We start from the raw sequence: 18883 nt of genomic DNA, 5'->3' as shown, positions 1-18883 counted from the left end.
GTTTGGGCTGGCTGAAACGAATAGGGTGTATATATATTTATCGTCATGCGATCATCAAAAGAACAAACAAGGAACCTGGCATATGCTTCTGGTGTAGTAGCTACAGAATCGATGTACGAAACACAATTTGCAGAGAATGTAATTCCATTACTTGGATCTTACTTTCATTCACTACATTTTACAGAGAGTACGTACGTACGAACAGTAGTGCCTAGACGTACAGCTACTAGCTAGTTACATGGGGGTGAAGTGAAGTGAACCTTCTCTGTTTGTTTCAAAGGTTCTTCTAGCCTTCTAGGACGGCAGGTAGCTTTGCAGATGCCTTCCAGACCCATGGGGGACGAGGGACAAAAATAACACGAGAATGGGTGGGTACTACATTGCCTTGGAGTAGACACGGACACGGTTACTGTATTCGACAGTAGCGCCAACATGCTCAAAACATTTTTCAGTGACGTTGTGCTTTGTGTGTGGCCTCTTTTTCCTCGGTGGCGCTGGCGCAGCGCAGCACACAGTGGTCAGGGAATCGAAGAACATGTAATGCAGCAACCACCAAGAGTCGGTTTCGGAGGCCACCACAAGCGAAGAATCGTCAGAGCGAGAGAAAGGAGAGAGGAGAGAGAGAAAAAATTGGTGGTGGTGGGATATGTTCGCATGATTGGACACCGATTCTCGATCGATTGACTAGTCGACCGCCCGACGGCCCGGCTGATGAGCTGAGCTACACCCGCGGCCGAATCATCGGGGCCGCCGAGGATTTCCGCTTCCATTCCACCAGACGGAGCAGGAAGTCCATGACCTCGCCGGGGTCCTGCAGGGAGTAGGAGGCGTTCGTCTCCTTGGGGCACTTGGACACAAGGATCCCGATGCCTTGGCCCCTCTTCCTCAGCACCTGATGCCACGCCACGCGAGAAGAGATTATCAGTATCAGCTTGCGCGCGCAGAAAAACAAATATATATAGATTGAACACAGTCGAAATAGCCGAGAGATCGAGCAGCGGCAGATGATGAGCTAAGCACCTTGAAAGCATCCTCGTCGGTGCGGTCGTCACCGATGTACACCGGGAGAACGTCCCTGCAGTTGGCGAATCCTGGAGAGAGACAGCAAAAAAAAAAGGCGGTGTGTCATCAGATGTGATTTGTTTTGGACAGGGGTGTGATACGCAAGTACTACTGAATAAAAACTGCAAGTGAAAACGACTGTGGATGACACGGAGATGAGATATCGCGCGCCAGGGAAAATACGGAGAGAAGAGAAGGGCGGGGGTCGTCTGTTGTTTGTCGTAATGCACGTACCGAGCGATTCGAGCAGAAACTCCAAGGCCTTGCCCTTGTCCCACATAATGCTCGGACGGATCTCCAGAACCTGATGCACCAAAGTTCCAGCAGTCTTGCTCAGTTTCTTCACTACTCACTAGTACTGCTATTATTAGGCCAAGACAAGGACAATCAATCAGCTGCATATATGATCGGGGTCAAGTTTAATTACCTTCCTCCCTTGAGTGAGCTTCAGCTTGGGGTAGTCCTTGATCACTGCCTTGACTTGCTCGGCCAAAGCATTCCATCTCTGCAGGAAGATAAGGGAGGTGCGTGGTTAAGACAGATGGTGAGAATAGATTAGCCGCGCGTGATGCAACTTGGCGTTGAAGTGTGGTTGGCAACTTGGGCACTTGGCATCCCAAGATGGAGTAAGGCGTTGCCTACCTTTTCATCAACACATCTGAAGTGCACGGACAGGCAGAACTTGTTGTTCTCCACCTTGGCGCCAGGCGTGGACTTCGTCTTTTCCACCAGCGCCTTGTACACCTGACAAAAAACCGGATTCACCGCGTGCATGGCCATTGTTAATCTCCTCGTGCATCGGCTGGACTTCACAAGTTAAGCACAAGTGGACAAGCAAGTGCTCTCCTTCTAATCGACTTTAGCAGCAGCGTACCTCGTCGATCACGGGGAGAAACTCGCTTGCAGGTTGGCACAGAACTGACTCGGGCTGCAAATGCGAATCAGAGGGGAAGATTTAATTTGATCAGTCAAAGTCATGGAGTGGACAGGGTTGAGGATGATTGGTAGTCTCGGACGAACTCAAGGAGATGAAAGCAAGTGAAGAGAGCTAGAAAGCGTACATTGGAGCCTGGTCCCTTGATGTCCATGCCATGGCTGCCGGCGTAGTAGAGCTCCGAGAGGTCGACGAAGTTGCGCACCTGTGCAGCGCGAGAACGAAGAAGAAGAAGAAGAAGAAAGCCAAATCAGCCAATGGCGTATGAACGCGCGTGCGAGCTTGCCAAGTGTTTGCGGTGCTGACTGCTGAGACAAGTAGTGGCGCAGGCAATGTACCTTGTCGCGGCAGCGCCCGCTCACGATCGCCGTCGGGAAGTGCTTCGCGACGTCGCGCACCGCCGCTCTCATCTGCGCACCAGTACACCGCAAGGGGGAAAACGTCAGTCGAGAGTGAACTTTTTGTCCGGCCGGCCGCCATGAAAGGTTGTGTGTGCCGGGGGCCAGGGACCGGGGGGATAGAGCAGCACGAGGCCTCACCGCGTCGCTCATGTAGGCGGCGTCGGGGTCGGCGACGATGGGGGAGAGCGTGCCGTCGTAGTCTAGGAACATGACGACCTTCTTCCCCTTGGACGCGCTGGCAATCTGCTCGAACTTCCCGAGCGCTGACGGGTGCTTCCTCTGCAAGAGAGGCCAAAGCCAAACAGGGTTAGCATCGTACCTGAAGGCAACAAGCCATGCACGCGCGTGCAAGCTCCCGACGCGTGTCAAGAAGACGAGCTAGCGCGGCAAAGAAGACTAGCTCACCATCCAGGCCGTGAACTCATCGACGTCGGCGGCGGCGCAGGAGCGGGTGGGCGAGGAGGCGCGCATGGCGTCGACCCAGGTGCAGCTGGCCGAGCGCGCGGCCGCCGCGGCCAGGTCGAGGTACCGCAGGGACATGGCGCCGGCGGCCGCGCCCCGGCAGGCCAGGAGGGCCGGGCTCGCGCCCGGCAGCGCGGCCCCGGCCGCAATGCCCATCTCCGACACGACCATGTCCTGGTTCGTCATGTGCTTCCGCTTCACCGGCGGCCCAGGCAGCAGGTTCGATTCGTGGGAGGCAAAGCCGGCGACTTTCTCGATCGTCTCGTCGACTCGTCCCAACACGAGACGGGACGAACGCAGCTAGCCTTAGGGGACTTGGGGGAGTGTGCAGGCTTCTCAGGGCTTGAGATGGGTGGATGCGAAGTGGGACTGTGGGACGAGTGCGGGGTACTTATAGCTCGGGGGTGGGCCCGGAGGCCCTGCCACGTAGGATCCCGAGTGGAGCCGACGTCTGGGCCGGGGTGGTCGCCGGGCTGCTTAGCTGGTAGGCCGCAGCGGCATTGGTGCATGATGGCCCTGCTCCCTGCCGTATTGTTTTGTTTCGTAGCATGCAAGGGAACTGGGCAAGGAGTAGTCGTCTAGATGTGCATAAACACAAGACCGCAAGCACTCTTTTGCCCATGCTTGCTATTTTGGGGTTTCTGTTGGGTAGTTGGTATAGCCCACGAGAACAAAGCCAATGAGCCACATAGACTGGCTTCAAATTGGAACGGGCCAATAGAGTCGGAACCTATTGACCCGATGGGTAGACCAAGGGCAGATCCAGGGGGTTTATCGGGGTGTATCGACCTCGACGAAATTTGGTAAATCCTCCAGCAAAACATTGTTCAATCGCAAGAAAAATTATACCATTTAATGAATCTGACCTTGATGACTCCGGTGATGTTTTCGTCTAGATTCGCCATTAGGGTACGTGATGTTGTCTTTCCACCTCTATCTCACCCTGATGCAGCTATGGAATTGTCACACCTTGGCCCGTTTGAATTGGGCCCATGTGTGTGTTGATGTGAGGTTGTCTAGTTTTTAGTCTCACCTTGGTTATTGTGGGTGGATTAGATGCTTCTAGAGGACTAGAGGATATGTCGTAAGCCTCACGTTACAATTTATGCGAAGCAAGTACAAAATATAAGTGGGTTGGTGCGAGCGTGAGGCCCACTTATATGTCGTTTGAATCTCATTGAATTCTAAGAATCTGGATAAAAACAATCGCAACAGTTTTATTGAATTTTAGATTATAAAAATCTATGAATGAAAATCCCTCTAAAATCTTGATCACGACGGGTGTGACAATGTTTCGCGATGGTTGTCATGGACGGGTATTTACTCCACCCACACCACACCATTCCTACATGAAACCACTCAAGAGTGGTTTACCATACAATGAGCAATTTTAACCCGGACTGTCCATAAAAAAACTCAGCCCCTTGGGTAAGACCACCCTTGATGCATTGATGGAAAAGAGCTGTTAGTTTTCTGTGCATGTATTGGCTGGAGCTATGCCAACTTGTTAGGAAATGATAGTGTTGTTTTTTTTTACAGGAATGGTGTGGCAGAACCGTCTAATCTAATGCCTCCCAGAAGTACTCGACTTTCATTAGACACTAAGTACCCCAAGGGAGGACATCAAATTACGCAGTTCCGTCAGGCACACCCCAATATATATTTATCGTCATGCGATCATCAAAAGAACAAACAAGGAACCTGGCATATGCTTCTGGTGTAGTAGCTACAGAATCGATGTACGAAACACAATTTGCAGAGAATGTAATTCCATTACTTGGATCTTACTTTCATTCACTACATTTTACAGAGAGTACGTACGTACGAACAGTAGTGCCTAGACGTACAGCTACTAGCTAGTTACATGGGGGTGAAGTGAAGTGAACCTTCTCTGTTTGTTTCAAAGGTTCTTCTAGCCTTCTAGGACGGCAGGTAGCTTTGCAGATGCCTTCCAGACCCATGGGGGACGAGGGACAAAAATAACACGAGAATGGGTGGGTACTACATTGCCTTGGAGTAGACACGGACACGGTTACTGTATTCGACAGTAGCGCCAACATGCTCAAAACATTTTTCAGTGACGTTGTGCTTTGTGTGTGGCCTCTTTTTCCTCGGTGGCGCTGGCGCAGCGCAGCACACAGTGGTCAGGGAATCGAAGAACATGTAATGCAGCAACCACCAAGAGTCGGTTTCGGAGGCCACCACAAGCGAAGAATCGTCAGAGCGAGAGAAAGGAGAGAGGAGAGAGAGAAAAAATTGGTGGTGGTGGGATATGTTCGCATGATTGGACACCGATTCTCGATCGATTGACTAGTCGACCGCCCGACGGCCCGGCTGATGAGCTGAGCTACACCCGCGGCCGAATCATCGGGGCCGCCGAGGATTTCCGCTTCCATTCCACCAGACGGAGCAGGAAGTCCATGACCTCGCCGGGGTCCTGCAGGGAGTAGGAGGCGTTCGTCTCCTTGGGGCACTTGGACACAAGGATCCCGATGCCTTGGCCCCTCTTCCTCAGCACCTGATGCCACGCCACGCGAGAAGAGATTATCAGTATCAGCTTGCGCGCGCAGAAAAACAAATATATATAGATTGAACACAGTCGAAATAGCCGAGAGATCGAGCAGCGGCAGATGATGAGCTAAGCACCTTGAAAGCATCCTCGTCGGTGCGGTCGTCACCGATGTACACCGGGAGAACGTCCCTGCAGTTGGCGAATCCTGGAGAGAGACAGCAAAAAAAAAAGGCGGTGTGTCATCAGATGTGATTTGTTTTGGACAGGGGTGTGATACGCAAGTACTACTGAATAAAAACTGCAAGTGAAAACGACTGTGGATGACACGGAGATGAGATATCGCGCGCCAGGGAAAATACGGAGAGAAGAGAAGGGCGGGGGTCGTCTGTTGTTTGTCGTAATGCACGTACCGAGCGATTCGAGCAGAAACTCCAAGGCCTTGCCCTTGTCCCACATAATGCTCGGACGGATCTCCAGAACCTGATGCACCAAAGTTCCAGCAGTCTTGCTCAGTTTCTTCACTACTCACTAGTACTGCTATTATTAGGCCAAGACAAGGACAATCAATCAGCTGCATATATGATCGGGGTCAAGTTTAATTACCTTCCTCCCTTGAGTGAGCTTCAGCTTGGGGTAGTCCTTGATCACTGCCTTGACTTGCTCGGCCAAAGCATTCCATCTCTGCAGGAAGATAAGGGAGGTGCGTGGTTAAGACAGATGGTGAGAATAGATTAGCCGCGCGTGATGCAACTTGGCGTTGAAGTGTGGTTGGCAACTTGGGCACTTGGCATCCCAAGATGGAGTAAGGCGTTGCCTACCTTTTCATCAACACATCTGAAGTGCACGGACAGGCAGAACTTGTTGTTCTCCACCTTGGCGCCAGGCGTGGACTTCGTCTTTTCCACCAGCGCCTTGTACACCTGACAAAAAACCGGATTCACCGCGTGCATGGCCATTGTTAATCTCCTCGTGCATCGGCTGGACTTCACAAGTTAAGCACAAGTGGACAAGCAAGTGCTCTCCTTCTAATCGACTTTAGCAGCAGCGTACCTCGTCGATCACGGGGAGAAACTCGCTTGCAGGTTGGCACAGAACTGACTCGGGCTGCAAATGCGAATCAGAGGGGAAGATTTAATTTGATCAGTCAAAGTCATGGAGTGGACAGGGTTGAGGATGATTGGTAGTCTCGGACGAACTCAAGGAGATGAAAGCAAGTGAAGAGAGCTAGAAAGCGTACATTGGAGCCTGGTCCCTTGATGTCCATGCCATGGCTGCCGGCGTAGTAGAGCTCCGAGAGGTCGACGAAGTTGCGCACCTGTGCAGCGCGAGAACGAAGAAGAAGAAGAAGAAGAAAGCCAAATCAGCCAATGGCGTATGAACGCGCGTGCGAGCTTGCCAAGTGTTTGCGGTGCTGACTGCTGAGACAAGTAGTGGCGCAGGCAATGTACCTTGTCGCGGCAGCGCCCGCTCACGATCGCCGTCGGGAAGTGCTTCGCGACGTCGCGCACCGCCGCTCTCATCTGCGCACCAGTACACCGCAAGGGGGAAAACGTCAGTCGAGAGTGAACTTTTTGTCCGGCCGGCCGCCATGAAAGGTTGTGTGTGCCGGGGGCCAGGGACCGGGGGGATAGAGCAGCACGAGGCCTCACCGCGTCGCTCATGTAGGCGGCGTCGGGGTCGGCGACGATGGGGGAGAGCGTGCCGTCGTAGTCTAGGAACATGACGACCTTCTTCCCCTTGGACGCGCTGGCAATCTGCTCGAACTTCCCGAGCGCTGACGGGTGCTTCCTCTGCAAGAGAGGCCAAAGCCAAACAGGGTTAGCATCGTACCTGAAGGCAACAAGCCATGCACGCGCGTGCAAGCTCCCGACGCGTGTCAAGAAGACGAGCTAGCGCGGCAAAGAAGACTAGCTCACCATCCAGGCCGTGAACTCATCGACGTCGGCGGCGGCGCAGGAGCGGGTGGGCGAGGAGGCGCGCATGGCGTCGACCCAGGTGCAGCTGGCCGAGCGCGCGGCCGCCGCGGCCAGGTCGAGGTACCGCAGGGACATGGCGCCGGCGGCCGCGCCCCGGCAGGCCAGGAGGGCCGGGCTCGCGCCCGGCAGCGCGGCCCCGGCCGCAATGCCCATCTCCGACACGACCATGTCCTGGTTCGTCATGTGCTTCCGCTTCACCGGCGGCCCAGGCAGCAGGTTCGATTCGTGGGAGGCAAAGCCGGCGACTTTCTCGATCGTCTCGTCGACTCGTCCCAACACGAGACGGGACGAACGCAGCTAGCCTTAGGGGACTTGGGGGAGTGTGCAGGCTTCTCAGGGCTTGAGATGGGTGGATGCGAAGTGGGACTGTGGGACGAGTGCGGGGTACTTATAGCTCGGGGGTGGGCCCGGAGGCCCTGCCACGTAGGATCCCGAGTGGAGCCGACGTCTGGGCCGGGGTGGTCGCCGGGCTGCTTAGCTGGTAGGCCGCAGCGGCATTGGTGCATGATGGCCCTGCTCCCTGCCGTATTGTTTTGTTTCGTAGCATGCAAGGGAACTGGGCAAGGAGTAGTCGTCTAGATGTGCATAAACACAAGACCGCAAGCACTCTTTTGCCCATGCTTGCTATTTTGGGGTTTCTGTTGGGTAGTTGGTATAGCCCACGAGAACAAAGCCAATGAGCCACATAGACTGGCTTCAAATTGGAACGGGCCAATAGAGTCGGAACCTATTGACCCGATGGGTAGACCAAGGGCAGATCCAGGGGGTTTATCGGGGTGTATCGACCTCGACGAAATTTGGTAAATCCTCCAGCAAAACATTGTTCAATCGCAAGAAAAATTATACCATTTAATGAATCTGACCTTGATGACTCCGGTGATGTTTTCGTCTAGATTCGCCATTAGGGTACGTGATGTTGTCTTTCCACCTCTATCTCACCCTGATGCAGCTATGGAATTGTCACACCTTGGCCCGTTTGAATTGGGCCCATGTGTGTGTTGATGTGAGGTTGTCTAGTTTTTAGTCTCACCTTGGTTATTGTGGGTGGATTAGATGCTTCTAGAGGACTAGAGGATATGTCGTAAGCCTCACGTTACAATTTATGCGAAGCAAGTACAAAATATAAGTGGGTTGGTGCGAGCGTGAGGCCCACTTATATGTCGTTTGAATCTCATTGAATTCTAAGAATCTGGATAAAAACAATCGCAACAGTTTTATTGAATTTTAGATTATAAAAATCTATGAATGAAAATCCCTCTAAAATCTTGATCACGACGGGTGTGACAATGTTTCGCGATGGTTGTCATGGACGGGTATTTACTCCACCCACACCACACCATTCCTACATGAAACCACTCAAGAGTGGTTTACCATACAATGAGCAATTTTAACCCGGACTGTCCATAAAAAAACTCAGCCCCTTGGGTAAGACCACCCTTGATGCATTGATGGAAAAGAGCTGTTAGTTTTCTGTGCATGTATTGGCTGGAGCTATGCCAACTTGTTAGGAAATGATAGTGTTGTTTTTTTTTACAGGAATGGTGTGGCAGAACCGTCTAATCTAATGCCTCCCAGAAGTACTCGACTTTCATTAGACACTAAGTACCCCAAGGGAGGACATCAAATTACGCAGTTCCGTCAGGCACACCCCAAGGCATGATCAGCGAATGACTAGGGAAAAGGACACAAGTATGCCAAGATGAGCTCGTCGCCCCGGAACCCCAATTCATGAACGGAGTGCTAACGACATGGTTATAGCGCGTTCTAAGGAGTTTGGGCAAATTTTCATGAGCGCAACGTGACTCCCATCATAACTACAACCTATACCATACTCACGTACACACCTTTGACGCAATCAATGGTACAATTACATGAAGCTAGTGTTTAGGTATTTTAGCTAGAATTTAATTGCCAAAACAATATTGTCTACTACCTTTCTAAACTTAGAAAATTAAAGGTTTTAGTTTGAACTAACATCTACTAGTGCTTTTGCTGACATTTTTAGTATGCCTAGACCTAATTAAGTTCAAGGGAGATTTTGCTATAGGACACTAATATTTTGTGAAATTGCTGTGGGACACTGTATTTTTTTTCTTTGCTCTAGACACACTGGGCGGTGTGCCACAGCAAAGAAATTAGTGTCCCACAGCAAAGAAAAAATATTTCAATGTCCCACAGCAAATTTCACATAACTGGAGTGTGCCACAGCAAAATTTAGCTAAGTTCAACCACTAGACATTCCATACACTAGTCCACAGGTCATACTAACGTGTAGAAACCAAACATCTAAGAACTACTTAACTAGTTAGTTCAATATAACTCGCCACGAATGATACTTTTAAACATAAATTCAAGCGCTTGCCGACCTAACGAAATTCGATCTTTGAGCTATCAGAAATACCACGAAACAACACCTATTCACCAAATCAACAGTTGCATTTTCATCTACTAACTTGCCCTTCAAATTTTTATTTAAGTTCTAATTATAAGTTATATTTTATTTTTGTTTATAAAAATTATTTTCATGCTCAATCCAACAGAACAAGCCATTCGCCATTTACTTGCTAGAATCGTTATCAGACATTTTTAAATACTTTTACGCACTAAGTGAATTAACTCAGATATTTAGTTTAGTCCATCAAAGCGAACCACATAAGACTCACTCGCCATTCCATGTGTGTTTTAAACTTTTAAACCCGAAAACTTGTTTTGTTAATTTCTATTAGGCATTAACCTAGGTGCTAAGTAAACTCGTAACACCAGAGGTGTTACAAATGGTAAGCAAAATGTTTGTATGTCTTTGATGACAGGACGACACAAGTATGGAAGCCACTAGACAAGGAATGACTGATGATGAATATTTATGGTGCATATGACAAGGACTCATGAGGATGGCATTGGAGTGGTAATCCGCGATGACAAGGGCATGGTACAATTATGTTCGTGAAGTTTTGTATGGAGAGGGGTATGGTACAATTATGCTCGTGGAGTTTTGTATGGAGAGGTCACAACACGGAGGAGATCGAAGCTATAGCCGAAATGAGGGTCTATCCCGCGCAACGGAATGGTGCATGCAAAAGGTCGTGGTGGCTGACAGAGTGGGTTGCGATCCTGTCTGAAGTTCCTGGTCGATGAGACAATAGCCGGTGGGCGGTTCACGGAGTGGCGAATATGTCATACAAAATATAGTGTAATAGTATTGCCCACCAAACATACAAAACTTTTAGGCTCACTTTGGCAGCAGAGGAGAATTTTCCCAGGGAAAATAGCCCTACGGATGGAAATTTTTGGACTTCTCATTCCCGTCTCTTCCCAGGGCAGGTAGCAACGCGTGGGGGTAGTTTCCGTGTTGCCATTTGGCAACAGGGTGTCCAACGCAGGGAAATTAAATAAGGACAGCGTACGTGTCCAGTCTTGCAGCCAAGCCAAAGTACGTTTTCACGACCGGAAATACACAGATTTTTTTCAGCGAAGTACATGCAACATTTTCATAGATCATCTCAAAGTACGTTTTCACGACCGGGAATACTTCAGCCAAAGTACATGCAACAAAATTGAAAACAATGTCTTAGAAAATCAAGAAAAGTCACAATTTTTTTAAACAATATAAGAAAATCACCACAAATCAATGCCAACCACAACATTTTCATGCACATAATGCATGAAAAATCACAAGACCAAATTTTTTTGACATAGTCCAATACATAGAAAATTTAATTCAAGTGGCAAATTCAACTTAGCTAATCCATTCGTTACCAAATCATAGATCATCTCCATCCAGATATCCAAGACATATATGAAAAAATAAATTACGGTTTAATTCCTTTTCACAAGCTTCTCATAGGCATTGCAGCTGCATTCTTCTGACATACCTAAAGTAAACACAAGAAAACACGTTAGCAGCTAGAGACATACCTAGAGTAAACTAATCTAGTGGGGTTAGGATACATCAATTTGAACCAAGGGTAAACTACATGGCATGCCACAGCAAGCAAATTACAGATATGGAAAAGCTGCCTGTACATGTGTGCTTGCAGGTTTGCAAAAGCAAACTAAATCTTATAATTTGGCCAACCTGCCTGTAACTCAATCAAATATGAATGGCTGCTACTGGGAAGACAACAACCTAATAATTCATAAATGTAAAAACAACCACTATTTAATGATATCAATGGGTTAGCTAACTTATTGTATTTATATTGATAACAAAGGCAAACAACAAGCCTACAAATTCCTATCTAGTGAACTTACTGCAGAGTTCAATTCAGTTTCAAGTGGAGAAGTTAGGACTTAAATGCAGATACATGGAACAATGCAACTAAACACTCATTACACAGCCGATCGACTGTACTTACACACCATCAGTATTAGTATCAGGGAAATATGCATAAAAGCTCAACAAGATATTTGTGGCACCAAGAATCCTTGCCAATAATGTTTAAGCATTTTCCTGAGGACCTAAACACTCATTACACTGTGGGATGAAAACGGAACGGAAATATTCCGAACAGCTAAACAACAGAACATGGGGTGAATATTTCTTGAGAGACTAGCAGCAAGCATAAAAATTGCAGAGGTGTCAAAAGCCTGAGCACAGGGCATGGGGTGATGTCCCTGGATCCATCGAGAAAAATAAAAACGACAAGCAAGCATCCAGACCTAAGGAAACGCTCTAATCCTTTGACAACTAGTACTAGATTAGAGATGCCATCATGGAGACGGTTGGGAGAAGAAAAGTTGGAAACGAAAGCAACATGCCCCCGAGTACTGATGGCATGCAGCATTGGCAAGTGCAAGCTGTTGTACAATTGTGTAGTCATCAGTTTCATATGGCTCAAGGTTATCTATCCCTATGAACAAATTTTATGTACACGACATCCGAAAAGTGTAATATGAGTCATGCCTTGTGAATTTTTAAGATCCCTCAAGATAGGGGAGCAGACATGCAATCCTCTTGAAAGGAGAGGAGCCTGATAAGGTTAGCAACACATAGCTTAAACTAGCACTAACAATGAAACAAGGATTATAATTTCATATCATGAACCGGTGAAGTTTCATATACAATTATTTCAGAGGAATGGTTAGCATATACAATTATTTCAGAGTGAAGTTTCATATATGCCCTAAAATAAAAGTTAGGGGCTGTCATAAGCTAACAACCTAGAGCTATTGTGAGGAAAGCTTAGATTTTTCTCATACCATCTCATGAAAAAACTTGCATTAATCTTTTTAACTTATTACTCAAAAATGCTAAAGAGAACAATACGGTGAGAGGAACACTTCAAGATACAACCATACAGATAGACTAGAAAGCAGGAAAAAAAACTGCTAGTGAGAAATCCAGAAGAGTATCCAGGAAATTTCATTAGTTCTAATGCAGCAGGAATCATTGTACACCAGCACAGAGCAAAAAACTACAGATGCAGCAGGCAACAGTGGGGGGGACTAACCTGACACCAGTCACCCCGTCTCAAGATGCAGCAGAAAATCACTCCTGCAAAAGCATCATGCCCTTATTAGTCGGAGAGATTTAGCAAGCACTTGTCTGAGATTTAGCAAGCAAATTATTAGATTGAGTGATTGACGAGTATGGACGCCACTAGAATTAAAAAACAAACTCTGCTTAAGATCCCACGCTGCCATCAAATTAAAAAGGCACACTCTGCTTAAGATCTCGTGCCGAGTAGGCAAGACCTATCATGCATTTATACTGAGACGAACTGCTTCCAACTTATTACACCAGTAAGCTCCATTCGTCCTACATTACTTGCGCTACAGGTTGTACAATAGCTCAAAAGTGGCTGATGACAACCTGTGAATGATGCATGGTGAACTTGGTTCTATAATGTCAAATACTCAGCCTGCTAATATCGATTCATCAAGAAATAACAGACTAGTTCACAAGATGCTATTCCCATGCTTGAACGTTGTTGCCTAAACCATGTAAAGCACGTGATGCATTCACGCTAAACACATGAGACACTATACCATTACCAATGTACAAATAAAGGTAATGCATACACGAATGGAACACGCTTTCTGCCAAACCAACCTTACAGCCAATCGATAGATACAAGAGCAAATTCAATAGCCTCAACAATATAACTATATAAGTTTTAGAATTCAGCACAAAAACTAAGGCCAACAAAATTAACAGCTTAACCTAGTTTAATCCCTTCTTAAGTAAAAAGGCATGGGAGATGAATTCATGCAAATATCACAAAGAAATGAGCTCGAATTGCCCAGAAGTTGTAGTACATGTATTTGTTTTTTTTTAAAAAAAGAAGAAGAGGCTACAACATCTACTTCGAACCAGATGGAATACTATAGTGTGCGCACATCAAGAAATAATAAATTGCCAGTTCCATTGGCAAGACATTAGCAGCACCCATTTTTGACATGAAATATTAAAATCTTCTGTGCCACTAATGAACAAACTGTTTATCAACAGACATGAAGGAGCAAATTGTCACATGGATTGAAAAAATATCATGCACATTACAACCAAGTGTATCAGCAGCAGAGGTCAACTGACTGATGAAAAGAGAATGAAAATGTTCGTGAATTTTTTAGTTAGTGCTGAATTGTTTTGCTTAATTACTGTTGCTTAGTTATACTTTTTTTTACCATGTTTCAGCTTGTTGTTTTCCATTACTGCATAGTTCACAAGATATCAAGGCAGAATTCGGCACCACTAGCAAACAATATATTTTTGTACTCCCAACTGACTGAAGGTAGAATATTTGTAGAACTGCAAGTGTACTAGGCTACAAGCACGTGATAACACGGAATGTGTTATTTATGCAGTCTGACAGGCTAATAAACACTAAATAAGCAGGTAGCGACTCAGATGCATTTTTTGCATCTAACATAACTGATATAGCAAGTCCAAACCACATATGCAAGAACAACACATCACCAATATGCAAGAACAACACATAGGCAAGATCTAATTACGCTTCCAACTTAGTACCAGCACACCAGTGTCAGCGAGAGTAAAAGTTAACAACCATGGCACAAAGTAGACAATAATCCTTCAGATCCTTCTGATTCAGAACCTAGGTACGGTGTTGGCTTTGCAGGTTTAATTGCGCTACTCCCTCTTTTGCAAACCATAGGGTCAAATTTGCCTAGCTCAGTTTTTAGGAAAAATATATTAACATCTAGAGCACCAAATAAATGCACCACTATCAAGACATAATTAATGGTGAAAATCAATATTATAGATGCAAGTGTATTTTTTCAATAAACTGCCATCTCATGCTGACACTAACCAATCCCGCAATACAAACCAATCCCGCAACTGCCATCTCATGCTGACACTAACCAATCCCGCAATACAGATGCACAAAAATAAAATACCCAGAGAGGGAGTATGCGGAGTCCTTACCGAAGCAACAGCAGAAAGCACAGAGGTGACGAGCGCCCTCAGATCTCGCACCCTGCTCCCTAGAGCGCCCAGCTTCCGGTTCCCATGTCGTGTTGCTCGGCGCCGAAACCCTAATCAGCCGCGGCCACCTCACCGCCCTAGTGGGACAGTCTGTGAGAAGAGCGGATCAAGAAATCCGAAACCCTAGCGGGAGGCACAGAGATGTAGGATGAGGCAGTCTCATCGTTGGCGTGACCGAAGCGATGAGAAGGCGGAGTGGCAGCGGTGACGGATTGCCGGGGCGGCGTCGATGACTCGACGGGATGCCGGGGCGGCGACGGCCTCGCGACGAGAAGACCTGCGCGAGCGGAGGAAGCTACGCGGCTCGCGAGCGGTCGCCACGGGAAACCCTCCCGGCCTCACGAGTCGTGGATTCCTTCCGCGTGGAAAAAGAAGGGAAGCGGGCTGCGACCCTCGGATGGGTGGGCTGCCAAAGTGCGCAAAAATTTGGCCCGGTGGAGATTGGCACGGGGGAGACAGCCCAGGGAAAACGCGGGGATCCCCCCGGGGAAACGGGCTGCCAAAGTAGCCCTTAGCGGTTTGGCGTTTCTCCTTTCCAGCTTGTGTCGAGCATATTATTGCTCGGGAATGTAACTCTATTTTTGAGGTATATAAAGCTCTTTTTTCTCGCAAAAAGTTATGATATGGTCCATCCATAGGCCTGATGGTAGTTAGATGCAAGATGATATATGATGTATATATGTGATCTTCTCATTATTTACATGTTACACATACTCACTCCGTCCTAAAATACTTGACCTTATAGAATTTAAATTTTATCCAAAACAATACTCCTTCCACCCTAAAATAGTTGACGTTTTAGTTTGAACATGAGAATTAAGAAAGAAAGAGTAAAAAGGTGTCGTGCACAGAAAACAACCATAAAAGTGACAACCGCACAAAATGTCGTGCGGCATGTGTTTACACCAAAATTTGTCGTGCGGCATGTGTTTACACCAAAATTTAAGATGAGAAGAACACGGGAACTCGAAGCTTCCAAGATTGTATCATCAAGGGATCGATCAGATGTGAATCGATATCAATCGATTTTGATGCAGTATCGGAAATCGGCTATTTTATAGATGACATCAGCAGATAACATCAATAGATTACGTACATATGGCGTCGGGGGAGGAAGATATGTCGAACTCTACAAAAAGGAAAGGATTAGGGTCTAAATTATCTTAAATTAGGAATGTTTTCTTTTATTTCAAAGATTATAATAAGTCGTGTTTGAGTAGGATTCATGTTTAAGTTCCGGGTATAAATATTAGACCCCGGCTATTGTAAGAGACATCCAATCAATCAATACTAATTACTTTTTTCAGCATCACGCCAACCCTTAGGAGTAGGAGTACTGTAGATCTCGGCGAGTTCTTCAATAAGCAGGGCTGCATCGATCCGGTCGACCTCCGGCTTGTCTGTAAGTACCGTCATGGCTTATACTTTTGTTTGTAAGGCTACATCGGTCCGGCCGACCTCTTACGAGCTCTAGTATAAGTTAGTTATCGATCCTTATTTAGTTCAAGTATGGCTGCATTGGTTAAGTTTGACCTCCACCGCTCGACTTAGATTAAGGTCAAGTTATCGGCTTTGCGTAAGGGTGGCATCCTTCGGGTAGATTTATTAAGTTACCGATCTTGCTGATGTTCTTGTTGTCATTAGTTTCAGCAATATCAACTTGCCCGATCGAGATCGATCTAGATCGGCCTCACATCATTTTAGTCCATAGTTTATTTTGTCACATTGCGATGGTTCTTACTTTAAACGACGGATTATGCTTTATCGATCGTTCTACTTCGATCTTGATCATGCATAGTACGCGGCTAAGGCATATCTGATCTTGAGAAGGTTTACTAGCTAGTTGAATCTGGTCTATAGCTCGCTATTATGGCTGTAACGATTCGGTCGATCCCCACTGTTAGCACTTTAAATCAGAGTATGCTAGTTGGTAGATTTGCTTTCGACCAGACGTGACCTTGACTATTTATGCCTGCATCGGCTAAATAGCCGATCGCACGTACTTTAACGCTTATAGTGTGTCTTCATAATTCTGTTAAATTTGAATAGATCTGTTTATTTTAAAGGTTTGATATGTTATCTTTATCATGGCTGTCATCGATCCGGTCGAACCCCACTGTTAAGGATAACATGTTAGATCTGATAAGTTTATAGATCTGTCCATATTAAACAGTCGATTGTTCACATGCTGTAATCCCTTTTCTACCCAAATCGGCTATTTTAGCCGATTCGCCCGTGCTTTCACAGATATGGCACGCTTTCATAAACCTGTTGAAGTATGGTCGGTTCTATGGATTTTCTGGTTCTAGACTATCATCATCATAGCTTCATCGATCCGGTCGAACCTCACTGTTGATAGTAATAGATTAGATCTAGACAGTTCGTAGATATGTCTATATCGAACAGTCGATTGTTTGCGTGGCATATCCTTTTTCACCGGATTCATTGGCTCTACATCATGTATTGATAAAATCTAATTTAGCTAGTGATGCATCTTTGACGCATACATGTTAATAGCTTAAGAGAAATGATCATTAAAATTGGGTGCATTGTATTCGTTACTATAAAATCAATCATGGCCCATGAGCGTTACAGTCCTTAACAGTCGATTTCTTCTCGTATCGGCTATTTAGTCGATTTTCTCGTCTGGCTGCTCCCGAAGCGGCACACTTAGAACTGTCTTGGCAAAACCAGCATGTTCCGCCCTAAATTACTGATAAACTTTCCCTTCTTATCAATTGCAGGTCAAATTGACTGGCACGCTCTTGGGAATTCGCAGGATCGACTAGTCCTGCATTGAAGTCAGGCAGATCTCCAGATCGTTCCAGCTTGCTGCGTGTCCACCCGGCGCGGCTACCACGTTTTCGCGCCGACGGCATGCCATGTCGGATTGTGACATTCCTTTCCCATTTGACAGATCTCTCTCATGTGCACATAAAATGTTCAGAGCATGGACTCATTAAGAGGATAGACCTGTTGGCCTATTGATAAGTAGGGTTTGTGTGGTCCAGTCCATCGAGTAGAACCCAGAAGCCCCTCAAAAAAAAAAGGAGAGAGAACAGTATTCTGGGCGGTAACGTAGCCGACTTCATCGAACCAAGAAACCTGTCCAACAAGAAGGGAAGAGGCGTGTGCAAGTACACTCTCCACAATGTGGCATCCAGTAGTTAATTGTGTTCAAAGTTGGATTTCCCAGTATTTTTTGGGGAAGTTTCTTTCACCGTTCGACCCCCAGGATAAAACAGGGCCTTGTCCAGGTGATACAGGACATTGCTGCCGTTCTACAGATAACACATTCAGCACGCGTTGCCAAGTTATTAAGCTGCTGGTTTAAGTTTCAATTACAGCTTTCCCTCTATTTTTCGTTTTTTCTTAGGAATTAAATTTGTTATGGCTGAAACAAGGGTGGTATTATAAAAATATGTGAATATGCTGCATATAATTATGCACTTCTCAGCTGCAACTTCACATGTTAGGAACCGCCAATTTGTAAGAAGAAATAAATGATTCCACCCATATATATAACCTTCTTTTTTTTGAGGGTCTGGTGACCAGACTGATTACATAATTAAAACATCGAAGATATAAATTTGCATATGCTTAACCGTAAATTATATGCTAAGGACCCTGCTTCTGACTCACATGTTAGGAACCGCCTATTCAGATTCTTCTTGCTGTCAAGTGATGTGTAACTGTACTAATCAATGAAGGAAATGACTTAAAAGAAGAAGAAGAGTCAACTAACATATAATTCTCTGAAACCTAAGTTGGGCACTCAACAGCTTTCATTGGGCAATATCTGCTCTAGCTTTTACGCTGTTAATTTGTCTGATGCTCTTCACTAAAAGATGTAACTAAATTAATAAATAAAAAACACTCCTCATTGTTAGTGGTGGCAACAACCAGGATCAACAAACCAAGCAACTACACTATAGTACCGTGCTACCAAATCTACCTTTAATCTATCTTCTGTGTGCGTACTTGCAACAACACACAGCATACTGATTTTGATAATCGTGTTCGTGGGTGGAAAGATGGGGATAGGTAGGTTCGTCCAAAAAAATGTTTAGAGATATCATTAACTGA

At 46.3% G+C, this 18883-nt stretch overlaps 2 protein-coding genes across 2 annotated transcripts; both read right to left on the bottom strand.

The window, feature by feature from the left end:
- Window positions 1-526: 526 nt before the first annotated feature.
- Window positions 527-3192, bottom strand: LOC136464521 (probable trehalose-phosphate phosphatase 4). Its single transcript, XM_066463470.1, has 10 exons — window positions 2803-3192; window positions 2536-2676; window positions 2335-2406; window positions 2124-2201; window positions 1937-1990; window positions 1705-1806; window positions 1490-1567; window positions 1297-1366; window positions 1021-1091; window positions 527-892 (listed from the first exon to the last, which is right to left on the bottom strand). The coding sequence occupies exons 1-10, from the start codon at window positions 3043-3045 to the stop codon at window positions 722-724; spliced, it is 1080 nt and encodes a 359-aa protein (XP_066319567.1). The 5' UTR covers window positions 3046-3192; the 3' UTR covers window positions 527-721.
- Window positions 3193-5011: 1819 nt separating this feature from the next.
- LOC136464520 (probable trehalose-phosphate phosphatase 4) lies at window positions 5012-7677 on the bottom strand. The gene is made up of 10 exons (XM_066463469.1): window positions 7288-7677; window positions 7021-7161; window positions 6820-6891; window positions 6609-6686; window positions 6422-6475; window positions 6190-6291; window positions 5975-6052; window positions 5782-5851; window positions 5506-5576; window positions 5012-5377 (listed from the first exon to the last, which is right to left on the bottom strand). Exons 1-10 carry the CDS (start codon window positions 7528-7530, stop codon window positions 5207-5209), a joined length of 1080 nt encoding a protein of 359 aa, XP_066319566.1. The 5' UTR covers window positions 7531-7677; the 3' UTR covers window positions 5012-5206.
- Between the last annotated feature and the right edge of the window lie 11206 nt (window positions 7678-18883).

This window comes from Miscanthus floridulus, chromosome 7 (genome assembly GCF_019320115.1).
Source record: "Miscanthus floridulus cultivar M001 chromosome 7, ASM1932011v1, whole genome shotgun sequence".
Lineage (NCBI taxonomy): Eukaryota > Viridiplantae > Streptophyta > Magnoliopsida > Poales > Poaceae > Miscanthus > Miscanthus floridulus.
This window is presented reverse-complemented; position numbering and strand designations above follow the sequence as displayed.